The 19,913-nt window shown below is 46.3% G+C and overlaps 2 protein-coding genes across 3 annotated transcripts in view; one reads left to right on the top strand and one right to left on the bottom strand.

Annotated features, from left to right (window-relative positions):
* PLAT (plasminogen activator, tissue type) overlaps positions 1 to 19,913 on the top strand; it is a 336,360-nt gene that overhangs the window by 114,061 nt on the left and 202,386 nt on the right. The window lies entirely within an intron of this gene.
* VDAC3 (voltage dependent anion channel 3) lies at positions 70 to 18,047 on the bottom strand. 2 transcript variants are annotated; one of them, XM_075858916.1, is made up of 9 exons: positions 17,947 to 18,047; positions 8,060 to 8,130; positions 6,932 to 6,981; positions 5,976 to 6,128; positions 5,834 to 5,886; positions 4,711 to 4,938; positions 4,471 to 4,621; positions 1,806 to 1,863; positions 70 to 801 (listed from the first exon to the last, which is right to left on the bottom strand). In XM_075858916.1, exons 2-9 carry the CDS (start codon positions 8,124 to 8,126, stop codon positions 710 to 712), a joined length of 852 nt encoding a protein of 283 aa, XP_075715031.1. In that variant the 5' UTR covers positions 8,127 to 8,130; positions 17,947 to 18,047; the 3' UTR covers positions 70 to 709. The 2 variants fall into 2 exon arrangements, with proteins under 2 accessions (XP_075715031.1, XP_075715030.1); XM_075858915.1 differs by lacking the exon at positions 17,947 to 18,047 and adding an exon at positions 17,871 to 17,911.

Here is a 19,913-nt window from a genome sequence, read left to right as displayed (position 1 = left end):
GGCGGCTGTGGTCCACCTATGTGTATAAGAAAGGACACACACCAGTAATAAGACAAGAACTACTCCATCCAATGTGCAGGTGGCCATCTTTATTACAATACTTAAAATATTAGGTTACTTCATGAGAACACTGTGGGCAATGGGGCATGCCCTGCTGTTTCTCACTAGTAGGTGAGCAGTAAAGACCAGGGACCCTCCCCCCACCCGGATGTGGGCACACAACTTCCATGGTAAAGCAACTATTTTGGAGGTGGGGTAGTGTAATATCCCTAGGGTGCTATTACAAGTAGATCACTCAAATACATTAGAGCTAAACAAAAACATCCAGGGCCCTAGGCTTCTAAAATGTAACTTTTAAAACCTAGACCCTGTAGTACGTAGTGTATAAAGGAAATTAATGACCTGACGCTGCTGGAATAGAGACCAGAAACAAGGAGCCATCTAAATAAGGTTATGGAGTGGGATTTATGGCCATTTCAACACGTCTGCAGGTCCTTATTGAGAAGGTTGTAGTGGTGGCCACCAGGGGGCAGTGTTGTCTGTTCCTGCAGTCTTTTGAACTGCTACTCCTTAGGATACAGGACGCTTCTCAGCGCTTCTTGTACATCTCGTGCTCTGTGTGTATGGGATATCACATCTGTTTTGTGCGAGTCTCTGGAGGGGAGAAGGGTCAGGGCTGGTGGATCTTCATAGACGACCTACTACCACATTATGCTTCTAGCTCAAAGCCAAGCCCAACTTTGTGGCCACCGGAGCTAAAGTTCTTCCCGTTGACCAGAGCAGACAGGGTTAGCTTCACTCCTGGTAAGAAAAAAAATAATAATTCAAAGTGTACTAGAATAAAATGGTAAAACAACTGTTCTGTACAGACCCTTGCACTCTTCTATGGAATCTAAGGGCATAATCTGTACTAGATTTATGTAGCCCACTTACGTTATTCTGATGTGTTAATGCCATAAGGCAGGATTCATACATCGGGCAAGGAAAGTGGAGAGCTTGGCCATAACAAATCAGTCAGGTCACTGAAAACTGGAATCTGATGGGTTGCTATGTAAAATCGCTCCACTTTTTCTCGGCACTCCTTTTGATAGATCTTTCCCAATATGTGAACGTGGGCCAGATCAGTGAGGCTATATCCGGATGTAGTGGATGTTGCACAATGAGAATCCTTAAAAAAATTGTCATAGTTAGGGCCGGATCACATCAGCGTTGGCTTTCCGTTGAGGGGTTCCGTCTGAGGTTTTCATCGGGTGAACCCCTCAACGGAAAGTCAAACGGAAAGCTTAGCTTCAGTTTGCATCACCATTGATATCAATGGTGACGGAAACATTTCTAATGGTTTCCGTTTGTCACCATTCCGGCAGGCTTAAGTTTTTTTCGACAGAATCAATTGACGCAGTCGACTGCGCTATTGATTCAGTCACAAAAACGGAAACCTGCTGTAATGGTGACAAACGGAAACCATTAGAAATGTTTCCGTCACCATTGATATCAATGGTGATGCAAACTGAAGCTAAGATTTCCGTTTGACTTTCCGTTGAGGGGTTCACCCGACGAAAACCTCAGACGGAACCCCTCAACGGAAAGCCAACGCTGATGTGATCCGGCCCTAACAAAATCAGAGCTCAGCTTTAATTGCAAAAAATGAAAGCCGAGCTAATTGGTTGCTATCTCGGCCAATATTTGAGCACGTGAGGCCATGTGACGGCATCAGTCTTCAGTGCGGGCTTGTAAATGTAAAAGGCAGATGACAATGAACAAACTCCTAGGTCTAAAAGGTAAAGAAATCAGTCGGAGTCACATACCAGGTCGCAGGGTCTGCGTGTAACCTACTCCAATCAGGCTGGCATTGTTAACTTTGGCCTAGGAGGAAGAAGATCAGCGACGTTAAAAAAAAAAAAATCTACAAGTGAATACATGATTTTGATTACTTCATGTCAAGTCTTTGCATTACTGATGGGCTCCACCCTAAACGTAGAGCATTTCACACACTTATGGAGCCTCGGCAGAAACCCAAAAGGAAGCAGAGAAATCTTTTGCCTCATGCACAAGACAGCGTGTGCCGGCCGGGTCCCATCAGTGATCCGTGGAAAGACCGGACACATTCTATCTTTCCACGGATCGGAGAATCAGGTCAGTTTTCACATATCCGATTCACATGCTAAAGTGAATTGGTCCGTGAAAACTATTGTGTGCCACTCGGATGCCGTGAAAAATGCCCGGGTGGCACTCGGTCGTGTGCAACTACACTTAAAGTCTGGTCTCATCCAAAAATGAATCTACTGAAATGTCATCGATAACAGCCATGTATTCCATGAGCTCAGACCACCAGTAATTTCCAGAATGATATGCCTGGGGTGCTCCTTATAGCCCTCAAACATACCCAGCGCCATTTAGAGATTTTCACAACAATATGTCAATATCAGTTTTCTTAGGCCTCATTCACACGGCAGGTTTTCCCGGCCGGATGCCGGCCGTTCATAAATCGGCCAGCACCCGGCTGCATTAGGAATAATAGACCCCTAATGGGGCTATTCACACAACCGATTTTTTGACGGCCGGGAAAACCGTCCGTCAAAAAATAGGACATGCTCTATTTTCGGCCGGGTACCCGGCCGCCCGGCTTCCATAGAAGTCTATGGGGCCGGGTAATACACGGCCATCACCGGAATGTGTCCCGAGTGATGGCCGGGTTTTCCGTGGCTTGCGCTCTATCTCCTCCTCCTCACAGCGCAGAGTGCAAGTGAGGTGGAGGAGTTGATGCCATTCGGACGAATGGCTGTACACTGTGTTGCAGGGCCGGGGTGTACAGCAGGTGGAAGGGAGCGCTGCGCTGGCTCCCTTCCCCTGGTTGTTTTAAAAGCGCCCTGGCCCGGCGACATCTTCGATGGCGCCGCTAGCAGCTGCTACTACTACTACTACTGCAGCGACGCCACTATAGCAGAGCAGGGAGGTATCTCCCCGCTCTGCTACGTGCTAGCCGCACTTTAGCTCCTTGAAGGAGCGGAATCCCCGTGTTTTCGGGGATTCCGCTCCTGGACAGAGCGCTTGATGTCTCTGTCCATATCTGGGCAGTGACATCAGGGGAAAGTCCTGAAGCGGAATCCCCGAACACATGGGGATTCCCCTTCAGGAGTTGCCGCTGATGTCACTGTCCAGATCTGCCCGGCCCGGCACGGATGCAAAACTTAATGCAAACCGGCCGGGCAAAATGGCCGATTTTACCGGCCGACACTCGGGCTCGGGAACGACCCGGTCGTGTGAATCCCGCCTTAGAATTGAAATTTGTATTGCTAAAAAAACTCAGTGGTGTAAGCTTGTACCTCTGCTGATGTGTGGGTGGATTTCCCCTTTAAATATAAATGTGCCTGGTTCCACCTTAAAGGGGTTATTTACCACTGCAGCTTCCAGCCATATGCCAACACATCTGGTCTGTATTCAGATGACCATAAGGGCAATTATAAGCCGATGAGTAAACTGTAAGGGAATAGTTAAAGGGGCTGTACAGGTTAAAAAAAAACATGGCTGTTTTCTTCTAGAAACAGCGCTACACCTGTCCACAGGTTGGGTTGGGTATTGCAACTCGGCACCATTGAATGATTCCCATTGCTGCTGAGATCTTGCAGTGTATGTCCCTTTAACAACCAAAAACCCAATAGGATCAAACTCGTGTATGGCAGCTTTAGGCCAAGCCTACACTTTTTGTAGTACTTCATAATTGATTTTACATTTTCAGCAATGAGCAATCTTGGACTGCAGATGTTACTCAATAGTTAACTATGTAGTACTAAAAAAAGTCTAGGTTTAGCCTGGCCTTAGACCATCTTTAGAGTCTTCTCCAGAGCCCCACCATTACACAAGGCACAATCTGTCTGCTATTCTGCAGCTTACACCTAGCCTCGTGTTTCTATTTCTCACCCGAAGATTTTAGGCTCATATCTCCTATACTGTGTCCCCTACCACATTGTACAGGATCACTGAATATGATGTTGTTTTATAAAGTATAATGCCGTTATATGTTTATACTATATTGGAAATATACTGCTCTCCTGCATGACCATACACCTGTATATGAGGTTATCAATGGAGAAGTAGTCGCTTACAAGTAGCCTGGTGCAGCAATAGCCAAGCACCTCATCAAGCATAGTCCACTGTTGAAGGGGTTTTCCAGGCTATAACATTGAAGGTCTGTCCTCAGGATAGGCCATCAATGTCTGATCCCCAATGATCACTGCAGTAACCAACAGTGCCATTTATGCCTTTGTGGCTGTGTCTGGTACTGCAGCTCAGCCACCATTAAGTGACTGGAGCGGAGCTGCAGTACCAGACAGAGCCACATGAAGTAATGCACTGATGAGTCAGGAGCTCCTTTTTCTGCTGATTGGATGACATAGCCTATGAATGGAATAGAAATCTATTTTTATTTCAGCTTGTGTGTGTGTGCCCTACAATTCCTTGTGGCATACTTACAGAGAGTGTGGTGTTTGAGTCCAGCTGGTACTTGGCTCCAATGCCAAAACGTGTGTTGTTGCTTCCTGCACTCCACGCAAGGCTCACAGAAGTCTCCACATCCTTATTGACCTTTTGATAGATAGACCCCCCAAACTCTGTACCATCATTCCTAAGCAGAGAGGAAGCAGAGGCTCGTCATTGTGGACACTGCATCATTATACTGATATTACGGTGTTATACATGCACGTATATACTTACACGTTTGTGTGCAACTGGAAGTCTCCCGCTGCGTAGCCCAGTGCAAAGTTGTTCTGCGCCAGTCTGGACTTCGCTGTGTCAAAAGCCATCTGGTAGCCTGCCAGCCAGCCTTGGTAGCCCAGGACACCCCAGCCATATATAGTGGGACCAGCCAAGTCCAGATCAATATCAACTCCCAGGTTGGCATACTCTCTCTTGTAGGAGGTCTTCAGTTTGGCACTCTTCTTACTGTCAGACACACAGGAAAAATAGAAATCTAGTATTACCGTATACCAGTGCTTCCCAAACTGGTTTACCGCAGACTGATTTGGTGAATGGCGGCTGGTTTGTGCTGCACATTCGCTGGCGCTATTTGGAGATGTGCACAAGAGGGGAGGAAAGTTGGCAAGAGAAGTCCGCTTTCCTGCTGACTGGACGCATGTATCCTCTTTTCTAGTTTGCGCAGATAAGTGCTGCTGTGCATTGGGGAACGGGGTCTGACGAAGAGGTCACGTGCATTACTCGGGAATTAGGTTGGGGGCATTTTGGGGTGTGGGAAAAGTGCTGGGACACCTCGTTAAAGGGGTTTGGGCCATCTGAACGCTCGTTCCCCATCATTGCCCTGTATAAACATGACAACGATCAGTCGATGGACGAGCAAACGCAGCATCAAATATGATAATTGTCGGCAGCACACTGTAAACAGGGAGATGTGCCGCCGACGTGATGAAAATGTATGGGGACGAGTAGTAGCGAGCACTCGTCCCATACATAACCAATCATTGCTGCTTGTGAAAGGAGCAAACCAGTGCCGATCAATGAGTGGTCTCGTTGATCGGCGCTCGTTTTCGCGCCCCATATCAGGCCGTGTAATAGGACCCTAACATTTTTGGCTCAGTGTTGACGTGTTGTCCATGCTGACTGACGACACGTCACCAGGCCACAGCGCTCAATATGGATGGCTGCCATGGTCAGGTGATGTCCCGTCCGAATGGAGACTGGGCTAGGGTTCCATAGTGGGGTCTCTAGCTGGTTTGGGAACCTCTGCTCTATATAAAGAGCAAGATTTTAAGTGAATGAAACAAAGGTCTGTAAAAAGAACAAAAAAACACAGTATGAAGTGTGAGGAGGTAAAGCCACTCACCCGGTATTGGGTACAAAGGTGGTATCCAGCGCCAGCTTTAAGCCTTTCGCCAGCTGTATTAATAAAGAACAAAATGAATTAACATGCTACCGAGGTTCAGGTAATAATACAGATTACACCCACAACTGCAGCCGCGTCTCACCTTGTCTTCTAAGGCGACCTCCGTCCCTAAAGTGTTGTCCGTGTTCCACTTCTGGGTAAAGGTGATTCCGGCCTCCTTCAGCTTGTACTTCGTCTCCAGGTTTCCGGATGCTTTGCCTGTATCAGTGTTTGAAGAACCGCTGCTTGTGAACTCCTACAGTTATAAGAAGAGGACCCAAACATTATTTCTGAGAAGAGAGAAGCTACAGCTGTGTGAGGGGGGGGGGGGGGGCGCAGGTGGAGTAGACCACATTGTCCATTTTGTCCTGCTCGGAGGCTGGGCATTGTACCCAGTGCTCGTTTCTCATTTAGGATCCAGCTTCCATAGTATACATCTATGGCTGATCCCTCCAGTCCATGGATGGGGCCCCGACAAGATTCCTAGACCGGACATGACGACGGCGCCCATAAGATGGATGTGAAGCAGATCCCTTATTATTCCACATCCTAATAGGTAGGGGGAAGAGCTGAGGAGGGGCCTCTATGGGGGGCCTCTAATGTGATAAACTAGCGGGCACTATAAGCACCTGCCCTACATCCCTCCTTTTTTACCCTGTCCCTCATCCGCTCTCCCGTCTATATTACGGACAGTGTTAGTTCCCCGTCAGATTCCATATAACATTACACCACAGTGTTATGTGATCTATTCCAAAAAACTATTGTGGCTTACCATCTGTGAGATCCCAAGCAGCGTGGAAGAAAGGAGAAGAGAGCAGGTCATGTTCACCAAATCATAATCAAAGCGCTCTATATTTTCTACACACGTGTAGCAGAGCAGGGTTTGTCACCTGGCACAACTCATCCACACACAGTGATATGATAATAGCTTATGTGTGGTTTTACACAGGACTGCCGGGAAACCTACCAAGTTATGCAAACCTGATCACACAGCGCCAGAGGGGCAGATGACAATATCAGCTCTGCTTCATCTATACATATCACAGCCCAGCTACTTACCACTCCGCTGGAGGATTTTGTTTTTAGATCCAACTTCACTATCCCAAACCCTATAACAAGAAGAGAACGAGTCACCATGAAGTCACATTTCAGACACCACATGAGATAAGAACTAGCGGTTATGCCAGGGATTTACCAAATATAATGTCATTTTGGAAATAACCAACAGAATCAAAACCTCCGCTTCTATCTTGCAGGAGAGGTTTGTTCTGTTTATGACAGACTGTAAACTAAGGCTCTGTTCAGTTTGTTTTTTTTAGCGCTGATTTTCATGCGGAAATCACGTCGGAATCAGCCCAAAAAACAGCCGAAATTGCCCCCCATTGATTTCAATGGGAGGCAGTGGCGTTTTTTCCTGGGCGGCTTTCAGCCGGTCGCGGGAAAACAATGTGGGATGTCCTTTATCGCCACAATTCCGCCTCTGACCTCCCATTGAAATCAATAGGAGGCAGAAAAAAACTGCGGCGCTTGTTTCGGAGCATTTTTTACTGCGTTCTTTGCCCGCAGTCCTTGCATTAGCTTCAATGGCCGGGGGTGAAAAAAACACGGAAAATATGCCTCAAAATTCCTGAAGGATTTTTTTTTTTCTGCCTGCATAAACCTCAATGTGAACAGGGCCTAAGACTGGCCCACACGGTCCGTACATAAGATAGGCAGTAGGCCACCGGTGGGGAATCTGATCTCCCTGCAGGTCTGGTGGGGTTGTCCCACCACAACAACATTATCACCTATCCACAGGAAACGTGATACGTGTGTGATCGCTGGGACCCCCATCAATCAAAAAACAGGGGTCCTGAGCCCTTGTATGAATGGAGCGCAGTCATATAGAGAATGAATAGAGCGGTAGTGCACATGTATAACCTGCCGCTCCATTCATACAGGGGCTTGGGAACCCATTCTCTTGATCAATAGGGTACCCCGCGATCAAACACCGATCTATCCTTTGGATAGATGATAATGTTGTTGAGGTGGGCCAAACCCTTTTAAGGCTACAAGCCAGACACCGTTTATGGCAGAGCCTTTTCATCATGGCCACAAGGCTACCACACACAAACATGAAGCCGTATGACGTGACCTTGCTGACAGAGGGCATGCATTTTCTTCTTCCAATCAGATTATTTCACTTACCATATCCTTTGTTAAAAACATCACGGGCAGATTTGCCCAGGTCTGCGTAGTTTGGTGGTACGGCCATGGCTCTAGAGAGGAAGATGAAGGACAAAGCTGGTAAGTTTACAAATGTTACTAGCATCACAGATGACCTTTCTCCTGCTGCACTGAAACCACCGCCTTAGGTAAAGATCTCAGGATCGAATACTCAGCTAAATGTCCCTCACTGGTATCTTGTTTTTTTCCATCTGTGCCACATCTTTCTCACTTGTCACAAGAGAAAAAAAACAGGTCCTGTACAGGCGAATACATGGAAGTTGTTACCTGGACTCCAGCCATATAGATATGATTGTCAAAATAAAACATTCTTTGTGGCCCTCCACTCACCCCAAGCCATTCTGGGGTCCCCTATTTTGGCGATGTTCTATGGTTAAAAATGTATTAGTTCACGTTACTACATGGCAATAAAACCAGTATCAGTCCAGCATTTACGTATGGGTCTGGAATAATTCTCCCCATGGGAACGCAGCTGTCTTGGCAAGCTACGTAGTTAGGACCCATGCACACGACCGTGCTCGCAATCACGGCCCGCGATTGCGGGCACGGCCGGCTGCCGACTGACGCCCGCATTTTCGGGCCGTGCTCCCATACAAAGCATGGGAGCACGGCCGCAAAATAAAGGACATGTTCCATATTTTTCGGAACATTTCCACGGCACGGACACCCATCCGTAGCACTACTGAAAGGTGTCCGCGTTCAATGAAAGTGAATGGGTCAGTTTTTGCGGACCAAAATTGCAGTCCGCAAAAACTGAGGTTTTTTTTACGTTCGTGTGCATGGGCCTTACAGAACACAAGACAAAAGGAAACTTTCCTTTATTGTTAAGTAATCGAGGCCACTTTCCTTGAAAAATTCTGGGGGCATCAATACACAGCACCAGCACTTCTGCAGAACTACAGCTAACAAAGGCATTGCACTGTCAATCCTGGAAAACATTGCTTCTAAGAGTTGTGTCCCCACGTCCCATAGACGTCAATGTAAAATGACAGCAGGTGACATGTGTAGCCACAGTGCTGACATCTAAGGAGGATCACATGACAGGATACATGATCCACTGCAGCGATAGGGCCGCTCCTTAAGGCTCATCCCATCCTCACAGCTCGAGGGGGGGGGTGTCCAGTCCACTGTAAACCTCTTATTATTTTCGTGATCTAATCCCTTTAAAAGATCAGAATACACACAGCGGCGGCAGCAGAGCTGAATGTAAATCTAACACTAAAGATTGGGTTAACATGGATTACTACAGTAAAAGTCTATTAGTTTAGCACCTGATGGTCTGGAAAATCTGATAATCCGGCATGGGGCAAAAATAGTACCATTCAGGATTAGAAGGTCTTGATTTGACAGTCCAGAACTTCAGGTCCTCTGCACTCCACTGGAGTTCTCACCTTTAGGATACGAACACACACAAAGTAAACAAGTGTGGGTGACATCTCAACAAATCTCTTCCCCACACTACGGAAAAACGCAGCCGGAAAAAAACGCACAAATACGCTGCGCAGCTTGTCGCAGTGTATCTGTCCTGAATACTCAATGTGTGTTCGTACCCTTAGGCCCTATTCACACGACAGGGATTCTCGGCCGTAGTAGGAACAATAGACTCCAAAAGGGGCTATTCACACGGCCGACTTTTTGACGGCCTGGTAAACCGGGCCGTCAAAAAAAAAAAAACAACACGCCCTATTTTGGGCCCCTCTCGCGGCCGCACGACTCCCATAGAAGTCTATGGGGCCCGAGTAAAGAACAGCTGCCACTCGGATATGATCCGAGTGACGGCCGTGCTTTCTTCCGCTCGTTCGCTCTCTTCTCCTCCTCACAGTGCGAAGTGATTGTGAGGAGGAGGTGGAGAAGGAGATTTTCTTGCTCCCTGCAGGAGCGGAATTCCTAATGCCCGGCCACAGCGTTGCCGAAGCTGTGGCCGGGAATTCCGCTTTACGTCCCTGACATCACTGTCCATATATGGACATTGACGTCAGGGACTTCTCCTGGAGCAGTCCCTTAATACTGAAGCGGCATCCCCGGCCACAAAGGCCGGTGATTCCGCTCCAGGAGAAGTCCCTGACTTTACTGTCCATATATGGAAAGTGACGTGAAGCGGAATCCCTTGCCGTTGTGGCCGGTGATTCCGCTCCCGGAGAAGTGCCTGACTTCACTGTCCATATATGGACAGTGACCTCTCCTGAAGTGGAATCCCCGGTCACAGCCTGCCTGACACAGCTGTGACCGGTGATTCCGCTCCAGGAGAAGTCACTGACCCTGCAAAAGGGCGCTGTGCAGCACCACCTGCAGAGGGCGCTGTGCGGCATTTTCTGCAGGGGACTGTGACAGTATATACAGGGCAATGTGTGGCATTATCTACAGAGGAAAGGGTATGGCAAAAAAAATTGACAAATTAAATTCATCTGTTTTTAAAATGGACAGGGAAAAAAAACTGATGCAAAACGAGTCAAAATCGGCCGCACAAATCCCTCTCCTTTTCTAATTGTTCGCTACAATGGATCAGTGCAGTTAAAATGTATCACTCTGAAGTAGTTTAGATTGCAGAGGTTTGTCTAGACTGGATACAACTGTAGCAAATCCTCATCTGTGGGAAGTATCTGTATAGGTTTACAGCCTCTGGATGTATATAACGTTTTCCATTCACAGACAGCAAACAGATCTCAAAAACGGTAAAACGTTAGAAAGCTGCAGACCTTTCCATTATACAATGATTACGATTTTTTTACATGAAACCCATTAACTATCGGTATCATTGCTTTGGGTCCACGATAGAGGGCCCCCCAGTGGAGACCGGAGCAAAGAATGCCCCATTAACCTGCTGTCAAGTAAAATGCATCTGCCGGTTTATAATCGCAGATTATCGAGGACCTCAGTGGTCCCAACGATGCAGGATTATCCGAATTGTATTGGCGTATGATCAGATATATACAGTATCTAGATACACCCCCATGCACAGACCCACAGATGAAGCAGTGCTCACTTGTCATTTCATTTTTTGGGGGTTGCATCAATTATGTGTCAGGACTTATCAAGAATGGTGCAAAGGAAAAGTGGAGCAGTTACTTATAGCAACCAGAGCTGAAATCGGATTGGTTGCTATAGACTGCTACTCCCACCCACACACAAAAAAAAAAGGGAAGGGTCAGATCCCATATAAATGAGGTCTACGAAGCAGGCGATGTCCCTGATCATAACGTAGGTGTCAGTGTGTATCGCCAGCTTAAAGGGCTTGTCTATATTAAACCCCTTTCCATAAAGAAAATATTAAGATACTAAAAGGGGCAGTCACTCACTTAAGACCTCCGATATGCCAGATGTCATATTGAGGTAACCGGATCCCCCTCCCCACTATAAGACATAACAGGTCTCAATGGGCGCTGCTTGCGTCTCCTGGCGAACCTTGGGGTTGTTGCCCATACAAGTATGAAAATTTATCTGGAGGTGGTGTTCGAGGCACAGTTAGCTCCGCCCACAGCCCAACCTGCAAGCCTGTGAGGAAGGAGATGTGAGTGCTCAGTCTGTTTGTGCCTCTGTGTGTCAGTGTGTGCCTCTGTGTCAGTGTGTGTCAAAGTGCCTATATATGTATCTCTATGTGTATATTTCTACTACAGTATCTATACTCAGTTATCACTGTGTTATCTGTGGTGTTACATAGGACTGCAGGTAACATCTACATAAAGCTTCGTTCACATTTGTGCTAGGGCTCCTTTCCGACTGAGCTTTCCGTAGGAACGGAGCCCTGACAGATACAAACGGAAGCCATAGGTTTCCATTTCCATCACCATTGATGTCAATGGTGACGGATCCGATGCCAATGGTCTCCGTTACTTAGTTTGTACGATTGAAAAAAAGACACATGTTCATTAAGTTCAACCAAGGGATGGGCAAGGGAAGGGAAAAATTTCAAACCACGGAACCCTTGCACAACGGAGACAAACAGGGTGTGTCTGTCAGGGCTCCGTTCTGACAGGAACCTCTGACGGAACGTCGGAACAGAGCCCTAGCGCAAATGTGAACGTTGCCTTATCTGTACTCAGAGAGTTATTACTGTGTGTTATCTGCGGTGTTACATAGGACTGCAGGCAACATCTACTACATTATCTGTAATCAGAGAGTTATCACTGTGTTATCTGTGGTGTTACATAGGACTGCAGGCAACATCTACTACATTATCTGTAATCAGAGAGTTATCACGGTGTTATATGTGGTGTTACATAGGACTGCAGGTAACACTACTACATTATCTGTACTCAGAGTTATCACGTGTTATCTGTGGTGTTACATAGGACTGCAGGCAACATCTACTACATTATCTGTACTCAGAGAGTTATCACTGTGTTATCTGTGGTGTTACATAGGACTGCAGGTAACACTACTACATTATCTGTACTCGGAGAGTGATCACTGAGTTATCTGTGGTGTTACATAGGACTGCAGGCAACATCTACTACATTATCTGTACTCAGAGAGTTATCACTGTGTTATCTGTGGTGTTACATAGGACTGCAGGTAACACTACTACATTATCTGTACTCGGAGAGTGATCACTGAGTTATCTGTGGTGTTACATAGGACTGCAGGAAACATCTACTACATTATAGGGTAACAATGAGGTCCACGTCCTTTATCCTGGGTGAGTAATCTAATATTCCGCAAACGCTTCCGCATTTTTCTTAGGTTTCAAATTTTGGTAATTAGGATTTAAAATACACTTCTATTTTAATTATAATATTTCTTACAAATACTTATCATTGTTCCTTTTGCTAGCAAACCCGTGTAAGGAGTACTGTATTTTTAAAGCACATCGATCAGCGTTTTAGTCACATGATGCGGCGTGAGTCAATATAATCAGCAGCGTCTTGTGTCCTGCAGTCCCTGGTCATCATGCGAGGACGACCCTAAGGGTATGCGCACACACAAACTCAAAAACGTCTGAAAATACGGAGCTGTTTTCAATGGAAAACAGCTCCTGATTTTCAGACGTTTTTGAAGCCACTCGCGATTTTCGCTGCATTTTTAACAGCCGTTTTTGGAGCGGTTTTTCTAGAGTTAATGGAAAACGGGCTCCAATAATGGCTGAAGATGTGACATGCATTTCTTTTTCACGGCCGTTTTTTTTTACCCGGAACAGAACGCCGTTTTTCCCATTGAAATCAACGGGCAGATGTTTGGAGGTGTTCTGCTTCCGATTGTTCAGCCGTTCTTCTGGACTCCGTGTGAACATACCCTTAGAATGACCGCACCTCATTCCCTTCTTAGTATAGTAACCTAAGGCTTCCCCAACCAATCTGAGCCGGAAATTTTACAGGAATTTAGGTGAAACAGGCAAACGTTCCAAAGGTCACCTTCCAGAAGAATATAATATACTGTACGTGTATATAATCGTGGAGGTAGCAGTCCTTCATCTGAGATACTAGTGCCCAATGTTGTATGGGAATATACTCATCTGACTGTACTATGTAGATACCCCCTCCCGTGTACATACACCCTACATATCACTGCACTATGTAATGATACCCCCTCCCCTGTACATACACCCTACATATCACTGCACTATGTAATGATACCCCCTCCCCTGTACATACACCCTACATATCACCGCACTATGTAATGATACCCCCTCCCGTGTACATACAACCTACATATCACCGCACTATGTAATGATACCCCCTCCCCATACACCCTACATATCACTGCACTATGTAATGATACCCCCTCCCCATACACCCTACATATCACTGCACTATGTAATGATACCCCCTCCCCTGTACATACACCCTACATATCACTGCACTATGTAATGATACCCCCTCCCCTGTACATACACCCTACATATCACCGCACTATGTAATGATACCCCCTCCCCATACACCCTACATATCACTGCACTATGTAATGATACCCCCTCCCCATACACCCTACATATCACTGCACTATGTAATGATACCCCCTCCTGCGTACATAAACCCTACATATCACTGCACTATGTAACGATACCCCCTCCCCATACACCCTACATATCACCGCACTATGTAAGGATACCCCCTCCCGTGTACATACACCCTACATATCACTGCACTATGTAATGATACCCCCTCCCGCGTACATAAACCCTACATATCACCGCACTATGTAATGATACCCCCTCCCGTGTACATACACCCTACATATCACCGCACTATGTAATGATACCCCCTCCCGTGTACATACACCCTACATATCACCGCACTATGTAATGATACCCCCTCCCGTGTACATACACCCTACATATCACCGCACTATGTAATGATACCCCCTCCCGTGTACATACACCCTACATATCACCGCACTATGTAATGATACCCCCTCCCGTGTACATACACCCTGCATATCACCGCACTATGTAACGATACCCCCTCCCGTGTACGTACACCCTGCATATCACCGCACTATGTAACAATACCCCCTCCCCTGTACATACACCCCGCATATCACCACACTATGTAACGATACCCCCTCCCGTGTACATACACCCCGCATATCACCGCACTATGTAACGATACCCCCTCCCCTGTACATACACCCTACATATCACCGCACTATGTAACGATACCCTCTCCCGTGTACATACACTCTACATATCACCGCACTATGTAACGATACCCCCTCCCGTGTACATACACCCTACATATCACCGCACTATGTAACGATACCCCCTCCCGTGTACATACACCCTACATATCACCGCACTATGTAACGATACCCCCTCCCGTGTACATACACCCTACATATCACCGCACTATGTAACGATACCCCCTCCCGTGTACATACACCCTACATATCACCGCACTATGTAACGATACCCCCTCCCGTGTACATACACCCTACATATCACCGCACTATGTAACGATACCCCCTCCCGTGTACATACACTCTACATATCACCGCACTATGTAACGATACCCCCTCCCCTGTACATACACCCTACATATCACTGCACTATGTAACGATACCCCCTCCCCTGTACATACACCCTACATATCACTGCACTATGTAACGATACCCCCTCCCCTGTACATACACCCTACATATCACTGCACTATGTAACGATACCCCCTCCCGTGTACATACACCCTACATATCACTGCACTATGTAATGATACCCCCTCCCGTGTACATACACCCTACATATCACTGCACTATGTAATGATACCCCCTCTCCATACACCCTACATATAACTGCACTATGTAACGATACCCCCTCCCGTGTACATACACCCTACATATCACTGCACTATGTAATGATACCCCCTCCCGTGTACATACACCCTACATATCACCGCACTATGTAATGATACCCCCTCCCGTGTACATACACCCTACATATCACCGCACTATGTAATGATACCCCCTCCCCATACACCCTACATATCACCGCACTATGTAATGATACCCCCTCCCGTGTACATACACCCTACATATCACCGCACTATGTAATGATACCCCCTCCCGTGTACATACACCCTACATATCACCGCACTATGTAATGATACCCCCTCCCGTGTACATACACCCTACATATCACCGCACTATGTAATGATACCCCCTCCCGTGTACATACACCCTACATATCACCGCACTATGTAATGATACCCCCTCCGCATACACCCTACATATCACTGCACTATGTAATGATACCCCCTCCCGTGTACATACACCCTACATATCACCGCACTATGTAATGATACCCCCTCCCGTGTACATACACCCTACATATCACTGCACTATGTAATGATACCCCCTCCCCATACACCCTACATATCACTGCACTATGTAATGATACCCCCTCCCCATACACCCTACATATCACTGCACTATGTAATGATACCCCCTCCCCATACACCCTACATATCACCGCACTATGTAATGATACCACCCCCCATGTACATACACCCCGCATATCACCGCACTATGTAATGATACCCCCTCCCCATACACCCTACATATCACTGCACTATGTAATGATACCCCCTCCCCATACACCCTACATATCACTGCACTATGTAATGATACCCCCTCCCCATACACCCTACATATCACCGCACTATGTAATGATACCACCCCCCATGTACATACACCCTACATATCACTGCACTATGTAATAATACCCCCTCCCCATACACCCTACATATCACTGCACTATGTAATAATACCCCCTCCCCATACACCCTACATATCACTGCACTATGTAATGATACCCCCTCCCCATACACCCTACATATCACTGCACTATGTAATGATACCCCCTCCCCATACACCCTACATATCACCGCACTATGTAATGATACCACCCCCCATGTACATACACCCTACATATCACTGCACTATGTAATAATACCCCCTCCCCATACACCCTACATATCACTGCACTATGTAATGATACCCCCTCCCGTGTACATACAACCCACATATCACTGTACTATGTAATGATACCCCCTCCCCATACACCCTACATATCACCGCACTATGTAATGATACCCCCTCCCCATACACCCTACATATCACCGCACTATGTAATGATACCCCCTCCCGAGTACATACACCCTACATATCACCGCACTATGTAATGATACCCCCTCCCCATACACCTTACATATCACCGCACTATGTAATGATACCCCCTCCCCATACACCCTACATATCACTGTACTATGTAATGATACCCCCTCCCCATACACCCTACATATCACCGCACTATGTAACGATACCCCCTCCCCATACACCCTACATATCACTGCACTATGTAATGATACCCCCTCCCCATACACCCTACATATCACCGCACTATGTAATGATACCCCCTCCCGAGTACATACACCCTACATATCACTGCACTATGTAATGATACCCCCTCCCCATACACCTTACATATCACCGCACTATGTAATGATACCCCCTCCCCATACACCCTACATATCACTGTACTATGTAATGATACCCCCTCCCCATACACCCTACATATCACCGCACTATGTAACGATACCCCCTCCCCATACACCCTACATATCACTGCACTATGTAATGATACCCCCTCCCCATACACCCTACATATCACTGCACTATGTAACGATACCCCCTCCCCATACACCCTACATATCACTGCACTATGTAATGATACCCCCTCCCCATACACCCTACATATCACCGCACTATGTAATGATACCCCCTCCCCATACACCCTACATATCACCGCACTATGTAATGATACCCCCTCCCCATACACCCTACATATCACTGCACTATGTAACGATACCCCCTCCCCATACACCCTACATATCACCGCACTATGTAATGATACCCCCTCCATATCAATGCACTATGTAACGATACCCCCTCCCCATACACTGCATATTCTTTGCACCATTAATGTACACAGATTAAGAATACATGATGGAAAGTTGTAGAAATTACAATATCCTCAGAAATACAGCTATCCAGAGCAAATACTCAACTGAAAAAATTATTCTGAATGCAAAACTACCAGGAACGAAAAATCCATCAAATTCAAAAATAAATAAATATATATATATATCCCATGGAAATACATGTCTCTCCACGTGTGGGCAGGGGATTCCCAGCTTTCTCCTTATCCCACACATAACCCCCTCCCCTGTATGTAATCATCCATCACTCTAATATGAGTGGGTGACCTCTTGTTATACCAGTACACAGCCCCCTCCCCGCCGGCATACAACACATAAAGCTCACTAGGACTCCAGTGCTGCATTACATCATATTACTATTATTTATAAGCATCTCCCATCAGCAGACCCCTCGGGAACACACACGACCCCGGCCCAAGTCACCTGTCCCCAGTTGAAGGTCTCTTCTGCGTCTCCGAACCTTAAACGCATGCGCGGATGTATCGCCGTTACTCTAAGACCACATGACACGCACAGACACGCACAGACACGCCCACTCAACGCTAGTAGCAAGCAGGAACCTCCTGTCATTGGCTCAGTAGATACTGGAGGACCTAACGGCCCATCTGTCGCTCCGTGAACACCATAGAGTCGCTTTTGTGGGACGTCTCTATGATCTGTAAAATAATATAATAGTAATAATATGAAAATAATATAAAAAATTATTAAGTACGATAGTTTAAAAAAATATAACGTGCATAAATGTATACTACATTAAATAATTGTATGAAAAATAATTAAAGAGCAGTTGAAGAAAAAAAAAATCCCCATATTGTCCTCTTCTGTCAAGTTTTGAAAAATATTTTTTTTGTCTACGTAGCCATATCAGAGCTTGAGGAACATATAACTCATTAATTAACTTCTATTGATTGTTTTGGAAGAGGGGCAGCATGGGGGAGAAAAAAACGAGAATTTTTTTCATGTTGTATTCTATGGGTCGTTGCGTTTACGCGGATACCAGATATGTGCAGTTTGTTTTTTTGCATTTGACTACTTTTGCGCAAAAAAAGCATTTTTCATTGAACACATTTTTTTGTATCGCTAAATTTCAAAGCCATAACATTTTACATTTTTTGGTTGATGTAGCTTTATGAGGGCTCAATATATTTTAGGCTTCGTTCACATCTGCGTTGGGGTCCTGTTCTGACGTTCCGTCGGAGGTTTCCATCAGAACGGGACCCTGAACAAACACAAACTGACACCGACGGAAACCAGAGCTTTCCGTTTCCATCACCATTGATTTCAATGGTGACGGATCCGATGCCCATGGTTCCCGTTTGTGTCTGTTGTGCGCCGGACCCGTCGTTTTGCCGGAAGCAATAGCCTAGTCGACTGTCAGTTTGTTCCTGCTCAGGGTAACGTTTTGACGGAAACCTCCGACAACGTCAGAACGGGACCCCCAACGCAGATGTGAACGAAGCCTTAGGGTATGTTCACACGCACTAATTACGGACGTAATTCATGCGTTTTTGCCCCAAATTACGTCCGAAAATAGCGCCTCATTAGCGTTGACAAACATCTGCCCATTGAAAGCAATGGGCAAACGTTTGTCTGTTCACACGAGGCGTATATTTACGCGCCGCTGTCAAATGACGGCACATAAATAGACGCCCGCGTCAAAGAAGTGACCTGTCACTTCTTTGGGCGTAATTGGAGCCGTTACTCATTGACTCCAATGAATAGCAGCGCTAATTACGCCCGTAATGGATGCGGCGTTCAAGCGCCTGCACATGCCGTTACGGCTGAAATTACGGGGATGTTTTCAGGCTGAAACATCCCCGTAATTTCAGCCGTTACGGACGCTGTCGTGTGAACATACCCTTAAATGTACCAATTTAGGGTACAAATAACTCACAAACGTTTTTAGGGGGGTAATTGGAAAAACTGCTATTCCGCCAATGTATTTTGGGATTTTTTTTACAATGTTCACTGTGCGGTATAAATAACATTTTAACTTTATTAAGCGGCGATACTAAATATGTTTTTTTTTTGTTATTAGTTTTTCTTTTCCAAGTGGATTTTTGATGGACTTTTTTTTCATTTTAAAGGGGTATTCCTACTTTAGACATTTATAGCATATTTATGGGCTGTGCCATAAATGTGTGATAGATGCGGGATCCCAGCTCTTAGGTCTCTGACTGCCATGACAACCCATGGGCACCCCTGCTGGGCACCAATTGAGTGATAGAAGGCGCTCTTACCTCCTTTTTACTCCATAGGTACCGTTAATAATCGCGGCATCTAAGGGGTTAAACTATCGGGATCAGCGGAATGTCGGCTCTAAGTTACAGCTGGCACCCACTGGTGATAGACTCCCCCTGTATGTGCCAGAGTAGCTTCCACTCCGGTGG

This window comes from Rhinoderma darwinii, chromosome 3, assembly GCF_050947455.1.
Source record: "Rhinoderma darwinii isolate aRhiDar2 chromosome 3, aRhiDar2.hap1, whole genome shotgun sequence".
Lineage (NCBI taxonomy): Eukaryota > Metazoa > Chordata > Amphibia > Anura > Rhinodermatidae > Rhinoderma > Rhinoderma darwinii.
Note: the sequence above shows the minus strand (reverse complement) of the source record. Positions and strands in the feature narration are given on the sequence as shown.

What these genes read in the sequence shown, in the direction of transcription:
- VDAC3 (XM_075858915.1), bottom strand. Translation starts at nt 17,896, where the DNA reads ATGCTTATAAATAATAGTAATATGAT. An exon ending in ACCTTTGTACCCAATACCGG is followed by an intron (nt 4,939 to 5,833) that starts GTGAGTGGCTTT and finishes TGTGTCTGACAG; the next exon opens with TAAGAAGAGTGCCAAACTGA. An exon ending in CACGCAGACCCTGCGACCTG is followed by an intron (nt 802 to 1,805) that starts GTATGTGACTCC and finishes TTTTCTTACCAG; the next exon opens with GAGTGAAGCTAACCCTGTCT.